This window comes from Patiria miniata, unplaced genomic scaffold (genome assembly GCF_015706575.1).
Source record: "Patiria miniata isolate m_02_andy unplaced genomic scaffold, ASM1570657v1 HiC_scaffold_3, whole genome shotgun sequence".
Taxonomy (NCBI): Eukaryota; Metazoa; Echinodermata; class Asteroidea; order Valvatida; family Asterinidae; genus Patiria; species Patiria miniata.
In genome coordinates, this window is record NW_024037069.1 from 28633408 (window position 1) to 28650465 (window position 17058).

At 39.4% G+C, this 17058-nt stretch overlaps 1 protein-coding gene across 1 annotated transcript; it reads left to right on the forward strand.

Moving 5' to 3' along the window:
* Positions 1-994: 994 nt before the first annotated feature.
* LOC119737914 (solute carrier family 35 member E1-like) lies at positions 995-15557 on the forward strand. The gene is made up of 6 exons (XM_038212565.1): positions 995-1460; positions 2943-3013; positions 7160-7297; positions 11841-11966; positions 13087-13332; positions 14856-15557. Exons 1-6 carry the CDS (start codon positions 1073-1075, stop codon positions 14979-14981), a joined length of 1095 nt encoding a protein of 364 aa, XP_038068493.1. The 5' UTR covers positions 995-1072; the 3' UTR covers positions 14982-15557.
* The last annotated feature ends 1501 nt before the right edge of the window (positions 15558-17058 follow it).

Below are 17058 nucleotides of genomic sequence, written 5' to 3' on the forward strand. Positions count from 1 at the left end.
AAGGATCTGTATGTCATTTATATAACAGGAAATATTGCTTTGCAACTTGATCTGTGACCCGCAATAACATACAATGAGTACGCGGCAATATAAAAACTGGGCCTTTCCATTTCGGTTGGCAAATTTCAGGAAAGGAGGATATTGTTCTAGTTAACCTGTGTTTGTTTGGACATTGTTTTCCTTCTTTTGCAAATTCCTGTGCTCAGCAGCTCCGTAGCATTGCCTGCAGATATTGTGGCTTGGGTTCAAAATCCTTTTGGTACACAATGCAAGATGTTGATATTATTGGAATTATCACAAAATTAACAATGAAAAGGAAAAAAAAGTGGAGCAGAATCCAGCAGAATATCATAGCAGGTGAAAAAAATAGTATCTGTCACTCATTAAGTGTCCGAACAGTAAATGTAATGTGCCTTATTACACAATTGGTAGGACAACAGGAGTGGCATTTGACAAAGAATAATTCAATTGAAACTGTGATCAAGGATGTTAGTTTGTTACAAAAACAACTGTGGGAAACACATTTTTATAAGTTAATTATAATAATCTTATACTAGTGCGATGAATCCCCAAATTTAAGAAGTTCACATTGCAAAAGGTAATGTAAAAAAAAAACTGTACATTAAGAATTCTACGGGTTGAAGCCTACTGATAATGAAATAAATGGAATTACGATATTAACTACGCTATTTAATTTCTTCGTGTTTGCTTGGAGTTGGTCCAGTCGTGGAAGATTAAAAGTTATGCCTGCCCCTGGCCTCGCCCCTTCTTAGGAAAATATCCCAGTGTGTCCCACCATTTCATAAAAGGTACTTTATTTAATCACAGACCTAGATCCTTGAATTAAGTTTATCAGAGATTAAAAACAAGAAATGAACGTTAAACTAAAATAAAAGCGATTTCTGGGTGACTGTGCCTTGCATGAAATCCCCGCCCGGCCACGCCCCCCATAATCCAGGCAGTGTACGGTGTACGTGTAAACAGCGACCTCTGTTGATGACTGGCGCGCTCATAATACGTGGAACTTGCAACATGGCCACATTTTTATTCCCGATCGAAACGCCGAACGGACATGGCGGATTCAGACTCTGATGATACCACTTGCCCCTCAAACATCGAGAAAAACAACAACATGGCCGGCACAGAGAACATCTACCGGTTCGGCGTGCGGATCTTCTTCCTGTGTGTGATGTGGTACACCAGCAGCTTGCTTCAGAACGTCATCAACAAACATTTGTTCGGTCAGTTCCCGTACCCGACCACCGTGTCCATGTGCCACATGTTGGCCGTGGCTGTGCTCCTGGCGCCCGTACTCAGACTGTGGAATGTGCCGCAGCCGGATATCGTAGATAAGCGGAGTTTCTACCAGCTGATCGTACCGCTGGCTTTCGGCAAATTCTTCTCTTCCGTCTCGGCTGAAATTAGTATTTTGAAAGTATCGATATCTTTCGCTCACACAGGTAAATTCCTGCAATTTTTTTTGCAATATTATTTAACACATGACATAGGCCTACGGCCTATTTCATGTATTTGCATGTCATTGGTCTGGAAAACTTTTTTTGTGTCACCTGCACCATGGACATGGTGGAGCTATAGTATAGCTCCACGGTTTCACTTAAAAGTCAGTAGAAAAATATGTCATGATCATGATGATCACGATGATCACTTTGAACTAGCCCCATAAATGTGGCCTATTTACTGGACTGACTCCGTAAACATAGGCCACACATCCACATGTACAAAAATCGTGTCGACGGAGCCAAATTTTGATTTTCACATTTAGGCTTAGTTTGTAGGGTTTTTTTGCTTTAGAAGCATACTCACCCTCTTTACAGGCTAATCAGAAAGTGCTGCCTTTTTCAGATGTATATTTTTCGTGAAATTTCCAGATTCATTTTTACACGTTTGCGTATCAAAATTTCAACATGAAATTTCACAAAAATTAGACATCTGAAAAAGGCAGCACTTTCTGATTAGCCTGTAAAGAGGGTGAGTATGCTTCTAAAGCAAAAAAACCCTACAAACTAAGCCTAAATGTGAAAATCAAAATTTGGCTCCGTCGACATGATTTTTGTACATGTGGATGTGTGGCCTATGTTTACGGAGTCAGTCCAGTAAATAGGCCACATTTATGGGGCTAACTTTGAACATGTTGGTAAGCATGGTAAGGGAAAGAATGTTGCAACCTGACGCTACTTCATTGGTTGAGTACAAAGTCTACATTTGTACATGGAGTGTCAAGAACATTTTTCAAAGTATTTCCTAACAAAATTGGAAATGTTTCTCAGTCCCAGATTCATGTCTTATCTTTTTTTTGCATCGACTGACCTTCATCATTGTGATGATATATGAAGGGAAAAAAAAGCAGTGTCAGGTTGCAACATTCTTTCCATAATAATATATTTTTAAATGTTAAAATTAAAATAGAAGATGATAAACTCTCTCTATGGGCCTAGTATAGGCCTATATTTTTTTAGTTTAAATTCAAATCCACAATTTTGTGAAATGTCCTTGGTTAACAGGTTATTCCAACTGCGCAGTATAAACTTTCATCATATGTGGGCAAAAGCAGTACCAGCGAAGAGATCGTTGTGTTCTAAAGTAACATTTTCAAAAAAAAAATGTTCAGACAGCGAATTGTTTTAGGTGCCTTGTGTGTCCAAGCTTTTGTGCGAATGAAAATTTCCGTTGTCTTTTCGATTGCACGAAAATTGCTCAGTCTTGTGTGCATTTAAAAGAAAAAAATAGTAAAATCTGGTTGTGCACATGCGCGGTTGGAATGTCGAACTGGCTTGGAGTCCATGTAATTCAAATTTAGTGCAAGTTTAGCTAGCTGTATCAAATTTCTTCTGAACAAAAACAGGACTTTGTGTGAGTTCTTCTTCCATTGTGTTATTAAATCAAATTTGTTATTAATCTCTATTTTTATTTTCTTTTTCCAGTGAAAGCCACAATGCCCATCTTCACAGTATTGTTATCAAGACTTATATTAAAAGAAAAACAGACAACTACAGTAAGTAACCACATCAATCTCCAGTGATAGATGGCATAGCTACACAATTGTGCGCATTGTAATCCGTGGTGTTTTGTAAACCAAAGATAGAATTTTCCCCCTTAGGCCTTACATGTAGGTGTACAAAACCAGTGAACCATGTCTCAACAGACGCCAAGTTGATTGCACAACCACCAGTGTTAATGGAATCTGCAAGTATTAAAGGGAATATACATCATTTGCTTTTGCTGTAATTTTCAGAAATGGATGGAATTGGGGGGTTGGAAATATAAAGCAAATATAGTTGCACTGACTTTTTGGAGGTTTTGGGTTCGAAAATGCTATAAAAACCAAGAAAAACGATCATTTTCCTGTAGTCTGGTTCCCTGACTCCATATAAGAAGAAACAGAGCAGTTTACATACATTGGGGAATTGTAAGGTCAGGGAACCAGTCTAGCTGGCTCGTACCCGTTCATAGGTTTGTAATCGATTGCAAACAAGTGCAATGGTCAATTGGGGCCAGTATTTGAAAAAAAGCCAGTTGTTTCCAACGCTGATCGGCCGATCAGCGTTGGAAATTGATACAAAAATACCACTTTTCTTGAAAATGACAGTATACCAGGTGCCATAATTTTACAGGATGCTTCAGGCTGTCATTTACCAACATCCTATTAAGGTATTTCGCAAAAACTTGGTAGTTTTTTTTTTCGATGTTTGCAAATGTTGTATATTCCCTTTAAGTAGTCACATTGACATACAGTAATTATAAACTAAAACCTTGCACAGCTCTCTTGCTAGTAATATTCAAACTCTGTCTCAGTTTTAAAGGGAAAGTACTTCATTGGCTTTTGCTGTAATTTTCAGAAATGAAATTTGAGGGGTTAGTATAATAGGTCAAATATTGTTTTACACTGACATGTTTGAAGTTTTGTGTTCGAAAATGCTGGAAAAACCAAGAAAAAGACAAATGTTCAAGCAGTCTGGTTCCCTGACTCCACTAAGGATAAAATCGATCAATTTATAGATGCTGGAAAATTGTAAGGTAAGGGAACCAGTGTAGCTGGCCTGCACCCGTTCATGATGAACATCAAACCAATAGCAAACAAAATTTGGACTGAAAAGAAAGGTAAATTTGGAGCAGTAGTTGAAAAATAGTTAGGTTTTTCCAGTGGTGGTCGGCCGACCACTGTTGGAAATGTACATGTATACAAAAATACCATTTTCTTGAAATCACACCATGTGCCATAATTTTACAGGATGTTTTAGACTGTCATTTACCAACATCCTAGTAAGGTATTTTGTAAAAACTTAGTAGTGTTATTTTTCGATGTTTGCAAATGTTGTATATTCCCTTTAAGTGTCTTTTTCCCCATTGCTGCATTGTAAGAAATAAAAAAAAGAAAAAAAGTAATGACTATGAACTTTTTAACTGATGTTATTATCTTGGTCATGAATAAACTTGTCCAAACAACAAATTATGGATTTCAGGCAACAGATATCCCAATTTGAGGACAGCACATTTTCATTCTTTTTGAACAAATCATTAAATTTAGCATTTAAAAAGTGGGCTGCCAAACATGCCAAAGTCAGTGATGTAGTGCCTTGATGCTGGGCCTTGGCCTTAAGGCTGCCTTAAGGCTGGATTTTAGGGCCTTGGCCTTGGCCTCGAGGCTCGAGGGCAAAAGCCTTGGCCTTGGCCTTGGCCTTGAGGGTTCAGGGCCTTGCAATTTTGAGTCAAGGCTCTTCAAGGCCCATAGATTTTTGCATTTTCCAGATAAATCTGTTCGAAATTTTGCTGTTACCATTTTAATCGTATTACCATGGAGGAGGGAAGCACCCTATAGATTTGTGTGTTGGGCACACTTCCACTTTAGTAGCATCATATTTTGTTACCATTGTAGTAGATTTGCTGCAAAAATTTTCCGTACACTTGTGGGGCTAATGAGATGATCACTTTAATTGCATATAACTATGGAATAGGCCTAAATCTGATTGGTTGTATTTGTCTCCCTGATAAGTGCTAAAGATTTGCATGTATCTGGTTTAGATAATGCTGATATTTCTGACCATGTTGGGCCAGCAAATAAAAATTTCCCAAATCAGTTTCTTGGATCTCCCTTTTGTTACACTTGGGAGAATTGTGTGTCAATATAGAAGTAAATCATTATTTTTTTTTAGTTAAACCATAATGAAAACCTGAACTTATACTTTAATAGATTCAGTGCAGTCATAAAACGGTGTAGGCCTATGCGAGCATGTTGATTGCAATTAAAGAAATGTTGTTCTTCGTAACGAGCAATCGTGATGATAAGGGCGGATCCAGGGGGGCCAAAAGAGGCAATGACCCCCCCTAAAAAAAACGAAAGCATGTTTTTTATGTGACGTCGTAATAAAGGCAGGCAATGAGTACACCACCATCTTTTCCTCAAAAAACATCGGTTAAAATGGTCAGAAATTACCTCAAATCGCACCACAGAGCATCTCGAATCCAAACATTTTTCGGGCGGGCCCCGAAGCCCAAGCTGTAATTTTATGACTCACTTTTTATTTTTGGGGGGACACCAAAATTTTGTTGCCCCCCCCCCCCCCAATCGTGTTCTGGATCCGCCCTTGCGTGATGTGTCACTCATGTGACTATAATTAGTTCTATATCAGTGGTCATTTCATAAAACAGGGCCTTGGCCTCGGCCTTGGCCTTGAGGGTTAAGCCTTGGCCTTGGCCTCGAGGCTTGAGGGTCAAAGCCTTGGCCTTGGCCTTGGCCTTGAGGGTCAAAGCCTTGGCCTTGGCCTTGGCCTTGAGGGTCAAAGCCTTTGCTCCAACACTGGCCAAAGTAGACAAATTCATTGTGAGCTCAGCAGCTGTAGCAGTTTCGCATGCAGGTCTGTACTGTCCCAAATGCTTAAAAAATAATGGCATGAATGCATGCATGGCTGACGCATGGCAGGCCATGGTCTGATGTTTTGTTGCATAGTCCAGGTGGTAGACATGCGTTCAACCAAGTTTATATTCTGTGCAGCCTACCATAATGGCATTGATTGTTGTTCAGTTCAATTGAAGGGCATTTTATTCTGGCTGAATTACGTTGGTCCACCATAATTTGGGTGGTTCCCTCTTGACTACACAACACCCTAGTGTCTGTTGTTGACAAAACAAGAACATGAAGAAAGCAGGCATGCAACTTTTCCTCGGATCAGCTGATTTCCTCTTTTTTTACTTCCAATGTGTGCCATTGAAAATAGAAAACACTGTACAAAGTCTTGAAAAGATTTGAATATCCTCTTTTTTTTGTGACTTCCCAGTTGCATGCCTGAGAAAGGAACGTACACGCCCATGTATACCGCATGCATTGTTTTAAACATTTTATTGGACTTGTTTGAACATGACCTTCGTTTTTATTCTTCTTTCTCAATTTTCACCAACTGTTGAATTGTTGATCATGCATACATGTATGTCATGGCGCTTAAAGACACATTACGGCCTGAAATCCTCGACAATTTCCTGTTTTGGATTGTGTACTTATACAATATAAACAATGTTGTAACCTGTAAATGCATTACCATTCCTGAGAAAAGAAAAAAAAAACATGGCTGTTTACATGGGACACGATGAAGTACCGTACGCATACGTATTTCCTATCGTTTTCATTCAATGTACAATGCACGCCGTGTGTGTTGCATAAATTACACACAGCACCAATGCACAAATGTTGTTTCTTACACATCCGCAGAAGGTGAACTACTTTGCGGTTGGAATCACTACTAACACTGAACAGCTCGATTTTTTCGGGACAAAATTGTGAACCCCGAAATTCATTCATGCATGGTTCTCGCAAGAATAACACAAAAACGACCAGTTATATTCTACTTTTGAATGCCCTTTCCATTAAATATCATTTCGTTAAAAATGCATTTTGTAGCCTAAGTGGGCGTATTCCAGGCCGTGATGTCCCTTTAATGCTGAGGACAAAATGTTCGTTGAAATAGTACAAATCTAATAATAGCATCAGAACAACGTACACAATAATGTAATTAGGCATGGTTTATTGACATAAACAAAGTAACATTTTGTGAATTTCACATTCATATTACGCAGCATCCACCCCATCATTGCTACGAAATACAAATATTAACAGTCCACTTTATGTACTCTCTTTCTTTTTGGCCAGATATACCTATCACTCATTCCTATCATATTCGGAGTGATGGTAGCGACGTTAACAGAAGCCTCCTTTGACGTGTTAGGACTCACAATGGCAGTTGTTGCCACCGTCACGTTTGCGCTACAAAACGTATATTCTAAAAAGGTGAGTGGGTATTTTTTTTTCCCCGCATCTTCACGGTCGGTTGCTTCAACCAAACTGTCATGCAGAGTAGAACTGAATAGATTATGACCGTCCACTAATAGGGTTTGAAGTCGCACCAGGATCCTGGCGGTTTTAATATTCTTTTCTCACAGAACACAGTGGTTCGCAGTGTTCTCCTTCAATTCTCAAGTTGCCATGTAGGATGATTGACAATTCCAGAAATGTTGAATTTCAGAAGTTCAGCTTATCATGTTTAAAGGGAATGTACATCATTGGCTTTTGCTGTAATTTTCAGAAATGAAATATTTGAGGGGTTCTATAATAGATCAAATTTTGTTACACTGACATGTTTGATGTTTTTTGTTTGAAAATGCTGGAAAAACCAAGAAAAAAACCCTAAAATTTTCAAGTAGTCTGGTTCCCTGACTCTACTAAAGATAAAATGGATCAATTTCCAGATGCCGGAAAATTGTTAGGTAAGGGAACAAGTCTAGCTGGCCTGCACCCATTCATGAATATGTAACCAATAGCAAACAAAATTTGAACTGAATAAAAAATGGTAAATTTGGAGCAGTAGTTGCAAAATAGTTAGGTTTTCCAACGGTGGTCGGCCGACCACCGCTGGAAATGTATACAAAAATACCATTTTCTTGAAAATGACTCCACACCAGGTGCCATAATTTTACAGGAAGCTTTAGACTGTCATTTACCAACATCCTAGTAGGGTACTTCGTAAAAACTTTAGTACTTTTATTTTTCGATGTTTGCAAATGTTGTATATTCCCTTTAAAGCATGGGTGTAGGAAAACCTCCATGTTTAAAAATAGTTTATAAATTGTATATTGACTAGGCCTGGGCGAGTAGTAGATTTTCCTACTCGAGTACTCGCAGAGAAATTACTCACGAGTAGTCGAGTATTCGCGAGTAGTTTACTAAATTCCCATCAAAACAGGGAAAAATGGCATAAACATTACTGAGAAAGAAGTTTCTACATGAATAAACAGCATGGACATGATGGAAGACACACCACATTCTACAGCACTGAGATATCCTTACTACGCAAAATGTTGGCTCATTTTACTTGAAAATTTATTTGTTGAGAGTGCTAGTGGACTCCCACGGAAACAGATGGAGGTAGTGATTCCTTTATTGCGGGGACGTATTAAGACAAAAGACAAGTTTGACACACAAATCTCAAGTGGTTACTTTCTTTTAAGTCAGCACTTGTAAAACAAATTGCTACTCGCGACTATCTACCTCAACTCGCACCAGGATGAGTACTCGATTAGATGAAAAACCATGAGTAGAACAACGAGTAGCAAATGCTACTCACGAGTATTTGAGTACTCGCGTTACACGCCCAGCACTAATATTGACCTTGAAAACTTGATCTTTGTGCACTGGTACATGTACATGACTACATGTACATTTAGGAAGCACAAATGCATTCAGGTTATTTATATTATTTTAACACGTTCCATGCTTTCTTTCCAAATATTTATAAACTCAAACATTTAAATTTGTGACTTGATAGCCAGTTGCTGAACACTGGACAGTTAAATATGTTTAGAGAATCACATGGCCATGAAAGTTCAGATAGGATTTCAGCATTTTTACATTAGGCCAAAAAAAAAAGTCTCCGGTTTCTGGTATGGAGCTTGCCCAAAAAGTGGTGCGGTGACGCAGCTTTTTTTTTTTTTACCTGATTTTTTTGCTTCAAATGTCGGCTGATGACTGCAAATGGTGCCCGACTTTGCAAATATATGGGAGTCCAGAGAGGCCACATAAAGCTTATTCTCGACCACAACCCAATCTAAAAACACGTTAAATTGTGCAGCAGTAGGATTCCAGTCAAACCAGTGAGTTTGGCGGTTTTGAGACATCATCTTTCATTGAAAAAAAAAACTTTTCCATTTTGCCGACGCGCATGGCTACGGCGACGCGCGCGCATACCAGAAACCGGAGACTTTTTTTTGTAGGCCTTACTGTATGATGGTACATGTATGTACATTTGTATACAGCAAAATGTATACTATGTATACATATGTACACAAGAGTGCATTACATACATGTACATGTGCATACATTTGTACAGTACAGCATTACACACTGTCACATGTATGAAACCAGGATTATCTGATCCACAGTTTTAAATTGCATGCAATGGGTGTGTCAAATACACAACTTGTGCAAAATAGAACTGAGGCACTACATTTGTTTGGTTTCCTTCAATACGTTCACTGAGGGCTCAAGTATCAATTCAATAGCTATCCATTGACAACACACTGTTTGTGTACATGTACCCATGGTACGAACCCCACTCCATGAACCGACGCACACGGTTATTGTTCACATTGCTGATCCTGTCAGTAGGTGCCCATTTGGTTAAAGGGAATGTACATCATTGGCTTTTGCTGTAATTTTCAGAAATGAACTATTTGAGGGGTTAGTATAATAGATCAAAATGTCGTTTCACTGACATGTTTGAAGTTTTGTGTTCGAAAATGCTGGAAAACCAAGAAAAACAAAAACGTTCAAGTAGTCTGGTTCCCTGACTGCACTAAAGATGAAATGGATCAATTTATAAATGCCGGAAAATTGTAAGGTAAGGGAGCCAGTCAAGCTGGCCTGCACCTGTTCATGAACATGTAACCAATAGCAAACAATTTGGACTGAAACAGATGGTAAATTTGAGCCGTATGGTAAATTTGAGCCGTAGTTGAAAAATAGTTAGGTTTTTCCAACGGTGGTCGGCCGACAACCGTAGGAAATGTATACAAAAATATCATTTTCTTGAAAATGACTTTACACCAGGTGCCATAATTTTACAGGACGCTTTAGACTGTCATTTACCAACATCCTAGTAAGGTATTTCGTAAAAACTTGGTAGTTTTATTTTTCGATGTTTGCAAATGTTGTATATTCCCTTTAACCCTGCTGTAACTCCCTCTAGAGGGTGTGGAAAATTCCTAGGAAAATTGGGGCCTGTTATAGTAAAAGTGCAAGTTGCACTACTCTAATGAAGCCAGTGATAAATATCAACATGTGCATGTGATTTTTTGTTATGATTAAAAAAAACAGGAACTACGCGTGTATAAGAGTATACATTTGACTTTCTATTTTCAGCTGATGACCTCCAAAATTATCAGAAATCTTCTTAACCATCCAACCAACACATGTGTACCCCCTTTTTTAATCTACCCATTTTTTTAGTCTACCGATTTTCACAGAGAAAACCTGAAAGTTGTTAACTGTATTATGTGTATTATGTGCTTGTAGGGCCAGATGCAAATTTTAATGATCAAAACTACATGTTTGTGTACATTTAGCATTTATGTTATTATACAATTGGTACGTAAGTATATAGTTTAACCCTAACCACCCCAACTCCATCAAAATCCATCCCCCTATATTTTGGTGGATTTTGGGGGACTTGGTCCAGAAGGCCTGGCGTGACTAAATATTGATGGACTATGATGGACTTGGGCCTAATGGCCTGAAGCAGTGCTTGGGGTATCCGATTGATTTTGCCTAGCTTCCTGTACTGCTATTGTGATTATAGTCATGTGTAGCAAGTCCATGAATGTCAACCAGTGCGTCAGTGGTGGATTCCATTGTTTCATATACAGTTTTGTATTGGAAGCACAGTGATTGATTGATCGATTTTGATGGACTTGGTCCAGTTCCTAGTAAAAGACGCTAGGGAGTTACGGTTACGCAAAGCAATAGACTGGAGTAGGGTTATACCTGTGACCACTGGAACACTCTTCAGATATAACCAGCCTGCAGTTGGCAGTCTGACAATTTCTGTTTTATTGTCTTTGCAGTTAAATTGTATAATCATATGGCTGCCATTCAGTCAGTGATCATTTGTGCTGACTTGATACTGAGTTGTAAAGAAAATGCATAATTTCTAGTAGTAAAAGTTAATACATGTACCGGTACAGGTACATGTACATGTAGGCTGACATGTATCCCTCTACAATTTTGGCGATATTGTTAATATTGCCTGCATTAGGAATTTGTGAGTGAAACGTGGCATATGTGATACATGTACATGTACATGTGTATACCATGCATACAGGTTGATGGCTTCTGACAAACACACTTTGATCAAAGATTTAAAATATAAAAAACAAATATAAAAAACAAATAAGCCAGTTTCTTGTCCCCGCCCGCTTCCTTTTTTGTCCGGCCTCCCTTTTTTTGTCCTTTTCCTTTTGTTTCAATTTGCAATCTTTTTATGTGTTTCCAGCAAAGCTGTAGCCATTTGTACAACTTCAAAATCTGGTGGAAAGGGTGATAGCTCCTTGGAAAGTCAGAAAGAAAGAAAACATTTCATGCCTTGTACATTGCCTGTGACTGGTTTCCTACTGAATTTTGCCGAGCAAAAAAATCTGCTAAGCGACATTTTCTGCTTTGCAGCTCTTTCGTAGATTGTCCCCTGATGTAATTACGATCATTGTGGTTAATTGTTCGATAATTTGTTTTTTTTTATTATCTTGTTTATTTGTTTTTGTTTGTTTGTTTTTGTTTTCTGCAGGCGCTCAGGGATATCGGCATTCATCATCTACGCCTTCTACTTATCATCAGTCAGCTGGCCTCTGTCATGCTTCTACCCATCTGGATGGTCGTTGATCTGAGGAGAATACTCCGAGACAGAGATATGGTAACCACACAAATGTTCATTCGTCTTTTTGTGAACTTAATCCCCAGGCCTGGTCAGCGCAAAAAGACAAGGGGGTAGACTGGACTCCTCGATACCCCCTCCCATTAACGCCGTTGTAATCAAGTCAATCACAGTTCAGTCACAAGTCAAATCACAAGTGTGGCTACCAGCATGACCAGTAACAGCTGATAAATACAGGCATGCAACCTCTCCTCGGATCAGCTGATTTCTTCGTTTTTTTACTTCTCATGAATGCCATTAAAAATTGAAAATACTGTACAAAGTCTTGTGTGGTTTGGAGTTTCCTCGTTTTTTCCCCTAAATTTCCAGTGCATGCCTGTAAATAGTGATAAAATGGTGATAAAATAGTGTTTTTATCACTGTTCTCAGTTCAGCATGCCACTTGTCTTGGAGACACGCTTGGCAGTGAGACCTGTGATTGACTTTTGATGATTAGGTTTTTACACTTAAATTGGCTTCAAAAAGGGGGAAGACATCAGCTAAAAAAATTACCCCCCCCCCTTACCATATAAAGGTAGAGTACATCATTTGTCATTTGTGCATTTGTTTCGTTTGAAGCAACAAAAGTGCTCAAAATTCTAAAGATGGGCGCTTAATAACTAACCTGATGAAGTTTTAGCTCAGTGAATGCTGTATACATTCTGAGAAAACAGTATTCTAGGATCTTGATTTCAATTCAAAAATTGCCAAGTGAGATTTTGAATTGCGACCGTAATCAGCATCCGGGACATCTTCTCATTCAGCCGATTGCAGCTCTAGGCGATGTCGCGCACTGAACCGACGAATAATAGCAATCACGCGCGCGTACGTCGTGTCAACGCTTGCGCGCACCCTTTCAAGGATTCACCCAATTACGGAAATTTCCAAAAATACATCACTCGTCTCATCTTTGGAAGTGACTTTTGTTGATTGCATTCTTCAAAATGGCAGCATGACAGAAGAAATAATTTCCCGGGGAGTTTAGTGCCAAGTAAGCTTTTGAACAATGATTTGGTCAGTTACTTAGATACCTGCTAGTGATCTACTCTACAGTTCAGAGGTAAAATTAATATTTAACTCCGTGAAAGTTCACTTTATTTGTATTTTTTGCCCCCAACAGCATCATAAAGTCAACTGGGTCTGGACTCTGTCCCTCCTTTTAACCAGCGGGGCCTTCAACTTCCTACAGAACATCTTTGCCTTCAGTATTCTGCACCTCATCTCCCCGCTCAGCTACTCCATCGCCAACGCCACCAAGCGCATCTTTGTCATCATGCTGTCACTGCTCATGCTCCGTAACCCCGTGACCCTGATCAATGTCATGGGCATGATGACAGCCATCTTTGGCGTGCTGTGTTACAATTTGGTAAGAGAAGCCGAAAAACGAACAAACACATCCCCATCTACATCCTAATCTCAGATTTTTTTAGTGTGATTTTGGTTTTCAAATACCCCACCCACCCCAAAAAAGGGGACAAAAATCCCCACAGAACTACCGTACACAGGCAGGAATCAAATGTCTGACAACTTCCAACTTAAAAACAATCCACTAAATGAAATTGACGTTATTTTTGTAATCCCAAGTTGTTTTCATGTTATTTGAAGATAAAAAAAATGGTTATTTAAATTTCCCATCCTCTAATGAAGAAACACTTTTTCATTGACTTTTTTTTTTCTAAGCTTGCAATCATCTTCGGAGGAACTTCAGGTTTTCATTCTATTTGAACCCTAACCCTTGAGCATCCTTCAAAACTGCACTTGCAGTTTTGGAGGAATTTGCGGGATTGAGGAAGGTACAGCCAAGTCATCAGCCTGATGGTGTTGGATATCTTAGAAATTGCAAAGAACGTCTTATTTCTTAGTCTATGATATTCACGGAGATTTATTATGCAAAACAAGACTGTCTCTCGACCTCAAGATTCTGCCTGTTTAGTAGGTGCCTTCTATTGGCTCTTCTGTAACCCGTTGTTATTTTACAAAATCATGGCAGCGAAATTGACCAATCAACAGCTTAGTCCACATTTCTGATCGTAATGACATCACAGTTTCTAAACTTGACTCCGATTAGCTGGTGCGCTGGGTCCCATATACAGTCGACCCTCATTAGTACAAACTCTGTTAATACAAAATTCTGGTTATAACAAACGTAAAGCCTTGGTCCTGACTGTGCGTTTATATGCACAATGAATGGGACTGATGTTCCTCTTAATACAAAATTCTGATAAAACAAACAATTTGGCTAGGTCCGAACAAGTTTGTTATAACGAGACTCGACTGTAATGTGCATGCTAGGATATATCGGGCGTTCGTTCGTGTGGCTCTGCACACGTGAATGCCTGATCTTCAGACTAGTCATTTCTTTGCACAGCGGAAGATTTTTGATGGATTGCTCCAACTTTTTAGCCAAAAAAAACACAAAAGTAATTAGGATGCGTATTTTTTATTAGGCCCCAAAAAATAATAAGTCGGTCTCTGGTCAGCACGCGCGTCGATTTTAATCATGCGCGTTGATCTCTTTTTTTTCCAAAATGTTCCGCGGTAGCTCCAACAGCGCCCTCTATTTCTGCACCTCCTCAATTTTTTTTACCAAAGAGCACCAAGGAATGGGAAATTGCACCAAGGCAAATGATCGAAAGCACCAAGGCAAATTATGGAGGACACCAATGTACATGAGGACACCAAAAAAGCAAAATAGTACCCACCCTGTCTGTACAATCCAAGCTTGAAGGAAAAAAAAAAAGCCGCGTGGCCTCGTCAATTCCGGAACTTTGGTCTGACCAGAGACCGAATATTTTTTGTTGTTGCCTTATCAAGCTTTTCGATATTGCGTTATCAAGCTTTTCAATATTGCACCTCTTTTCATTTACATTCCCGCCGGTTCCATTGCAGGCAAAGTACCGTGACAACCTGGTCAAGCACAGGCCCTTCCTGCCCACGGTCCAGTCCGATTTGTTGGATGGTCGAATCATCGGTAAACCAGACATGCTCAACGGTCGCCCACACTACAACGTATGATGTCTCCGACTGGTATAAGAACCAAGCCCCATAGCCAGTGTGCAATGTAAGTTTCAGACACTCTGTGAGTTTCTGTACAGCCATGACACAGTAAAATAGGAATATATTTATATAAAAAGGATTACGTGTAATGCTGTGTGATGAATTTTTGGAGTTGGGATGGTGTTATTCGTATTTGACCATTTAGCTTTCTCCACAGACTTCTGTAAGGCATTATTTTGTTAGAAATACAAGCCCACCTAAAAAGGTATAATATTCGGTTGATACACGTGTATATCGGCCTGCGTTCGTATTAATGCCTGCGGCGTAGCTACGTGGGAGGTGGGGTAGAGGCGCCCCCCCCCCCCTGTAAATTTGGCAACTGGAGAAAAGCACATAAGCATGATTAGAGGGTTTAACTTTAAGTGCACATTTTCACAATTTTTATTTTTTTTACACAATCACTGTTTTTTTTTTTCGCGATTGACTGTTCATTCTAATGTCCCGTGGAAAGTGAATAGTGCCACCTTATGTCTTACAATGACAATGATTTCGGTATTGAACAGCGAACCCATGAAAAGATGGTGTCCCCCCCCCCCCCCCCAGCTATGCCGCCGGTTAATACACAACACAAACATTTCACAGTACAGGAGCCATTCTGTGCTCTATATGATTTTGACAAGATTACATACCAGCATTTCTTAAAAATAAAAAACACATACACATGTAAGTCAAGTACCGCTACTGCGAATGGAAGTGTGTTTCTGTCAGTCTGGGAAAAAATTACTAATGAAAAATTTTTAATGGAAAATTGATAACACATTTGAACCCAATTGGGTTTTCTAGAGCACGTCACTGAGTATGAATTTGACGTGTGTGTATCATGTACTTTGATCCTTTTATTGGCAGTGAACTTTAAATGAACTGTATTGATGAAGTCACCCGGCTTGGAGATTACAGTCGTATCTAAAATGGTCACAATTTTTGTACAGCAATATATGTATACACATTGTTTTTCTTCTTTTTCCCATTTTTCTTTTTGAAAGCAGAGAAACATGTTGCAAATTAATTCAGACATGCACTGCATGTAATGCCCCTCTCACACCAATCCAAGACCAGTGCGAGGTCACTTCGGAAATGCAATTTTTTCAACAGTATCCGTGGTCTCCGTTTTTTTGTTCGATTTTTGATGCCAGTACGTTTTTATTTCGTGGTACCCGTTTTTACTTCGTGAGTAATCCGTGGCCACCTCGGAAACACCACGGGCCCAACCCGTGCTCATGTCTCGTGGACACTTCGTGGACTCCGGAGCTCACTCTGACGTCCGTAATCCATAAATAAAAACGGGGCTCACGGACATAATGAAAACGGCCGTCAAACAGGCCAACAATCAATCCGGGGCCATCCCGTAAAATCCGATGTAACTTCAGCCCAACCTTGAGAACACTACGAGATTACTTCGAATAAGCCGTATTGAACACGTTTTCAATTCGGCAATATATTTCCGAAGTGCACACGTTTCAGTTTTTCAACATATGTAAAAACTTTTTGGGTGATTCGTGGAGCACCGGTGAGAATCGGCCCACGGAAGGACATGTCCTTAATTTTGGTTAGTTCGTGGCAACCCGTGAGATCCGATTCCATTTCGTGGTTACTTCGATTTTTAAACTTTTGCGCCCACGGACACCTCGAAGTGGCCACGAAATGGCTTCATGTATTGGTGTGAGAGGGATCTAATGAAAACTATAAACGTGTCTGAGTGCCGTTGTGGCTCACTAAAGGTTTTCCTGTATTAACAATTTGGCATTTGTCTCAAACGATGCACGTAATTGCCACAATGCTTTAATTAAAAATTGTGATGTTCCACTGTCAATGTGTTTGGCAATAGAACGTGTAAGTCTCGCCATGCGCCAATTCACGTTTACTTTTTCTGTGAACGTCTTGGTACCAAACACTGAACGGTCTATTCACAGACTCCCGTGTTTGAATTGTCCCAATTGTTATCTGCGTGATTGATTGAACAGAGGTCAACATTTTGAATTTTATTGTCATCAATTCCCCAAACTTCATTTTTCACTGTATTGTATTCTTAGGTTGT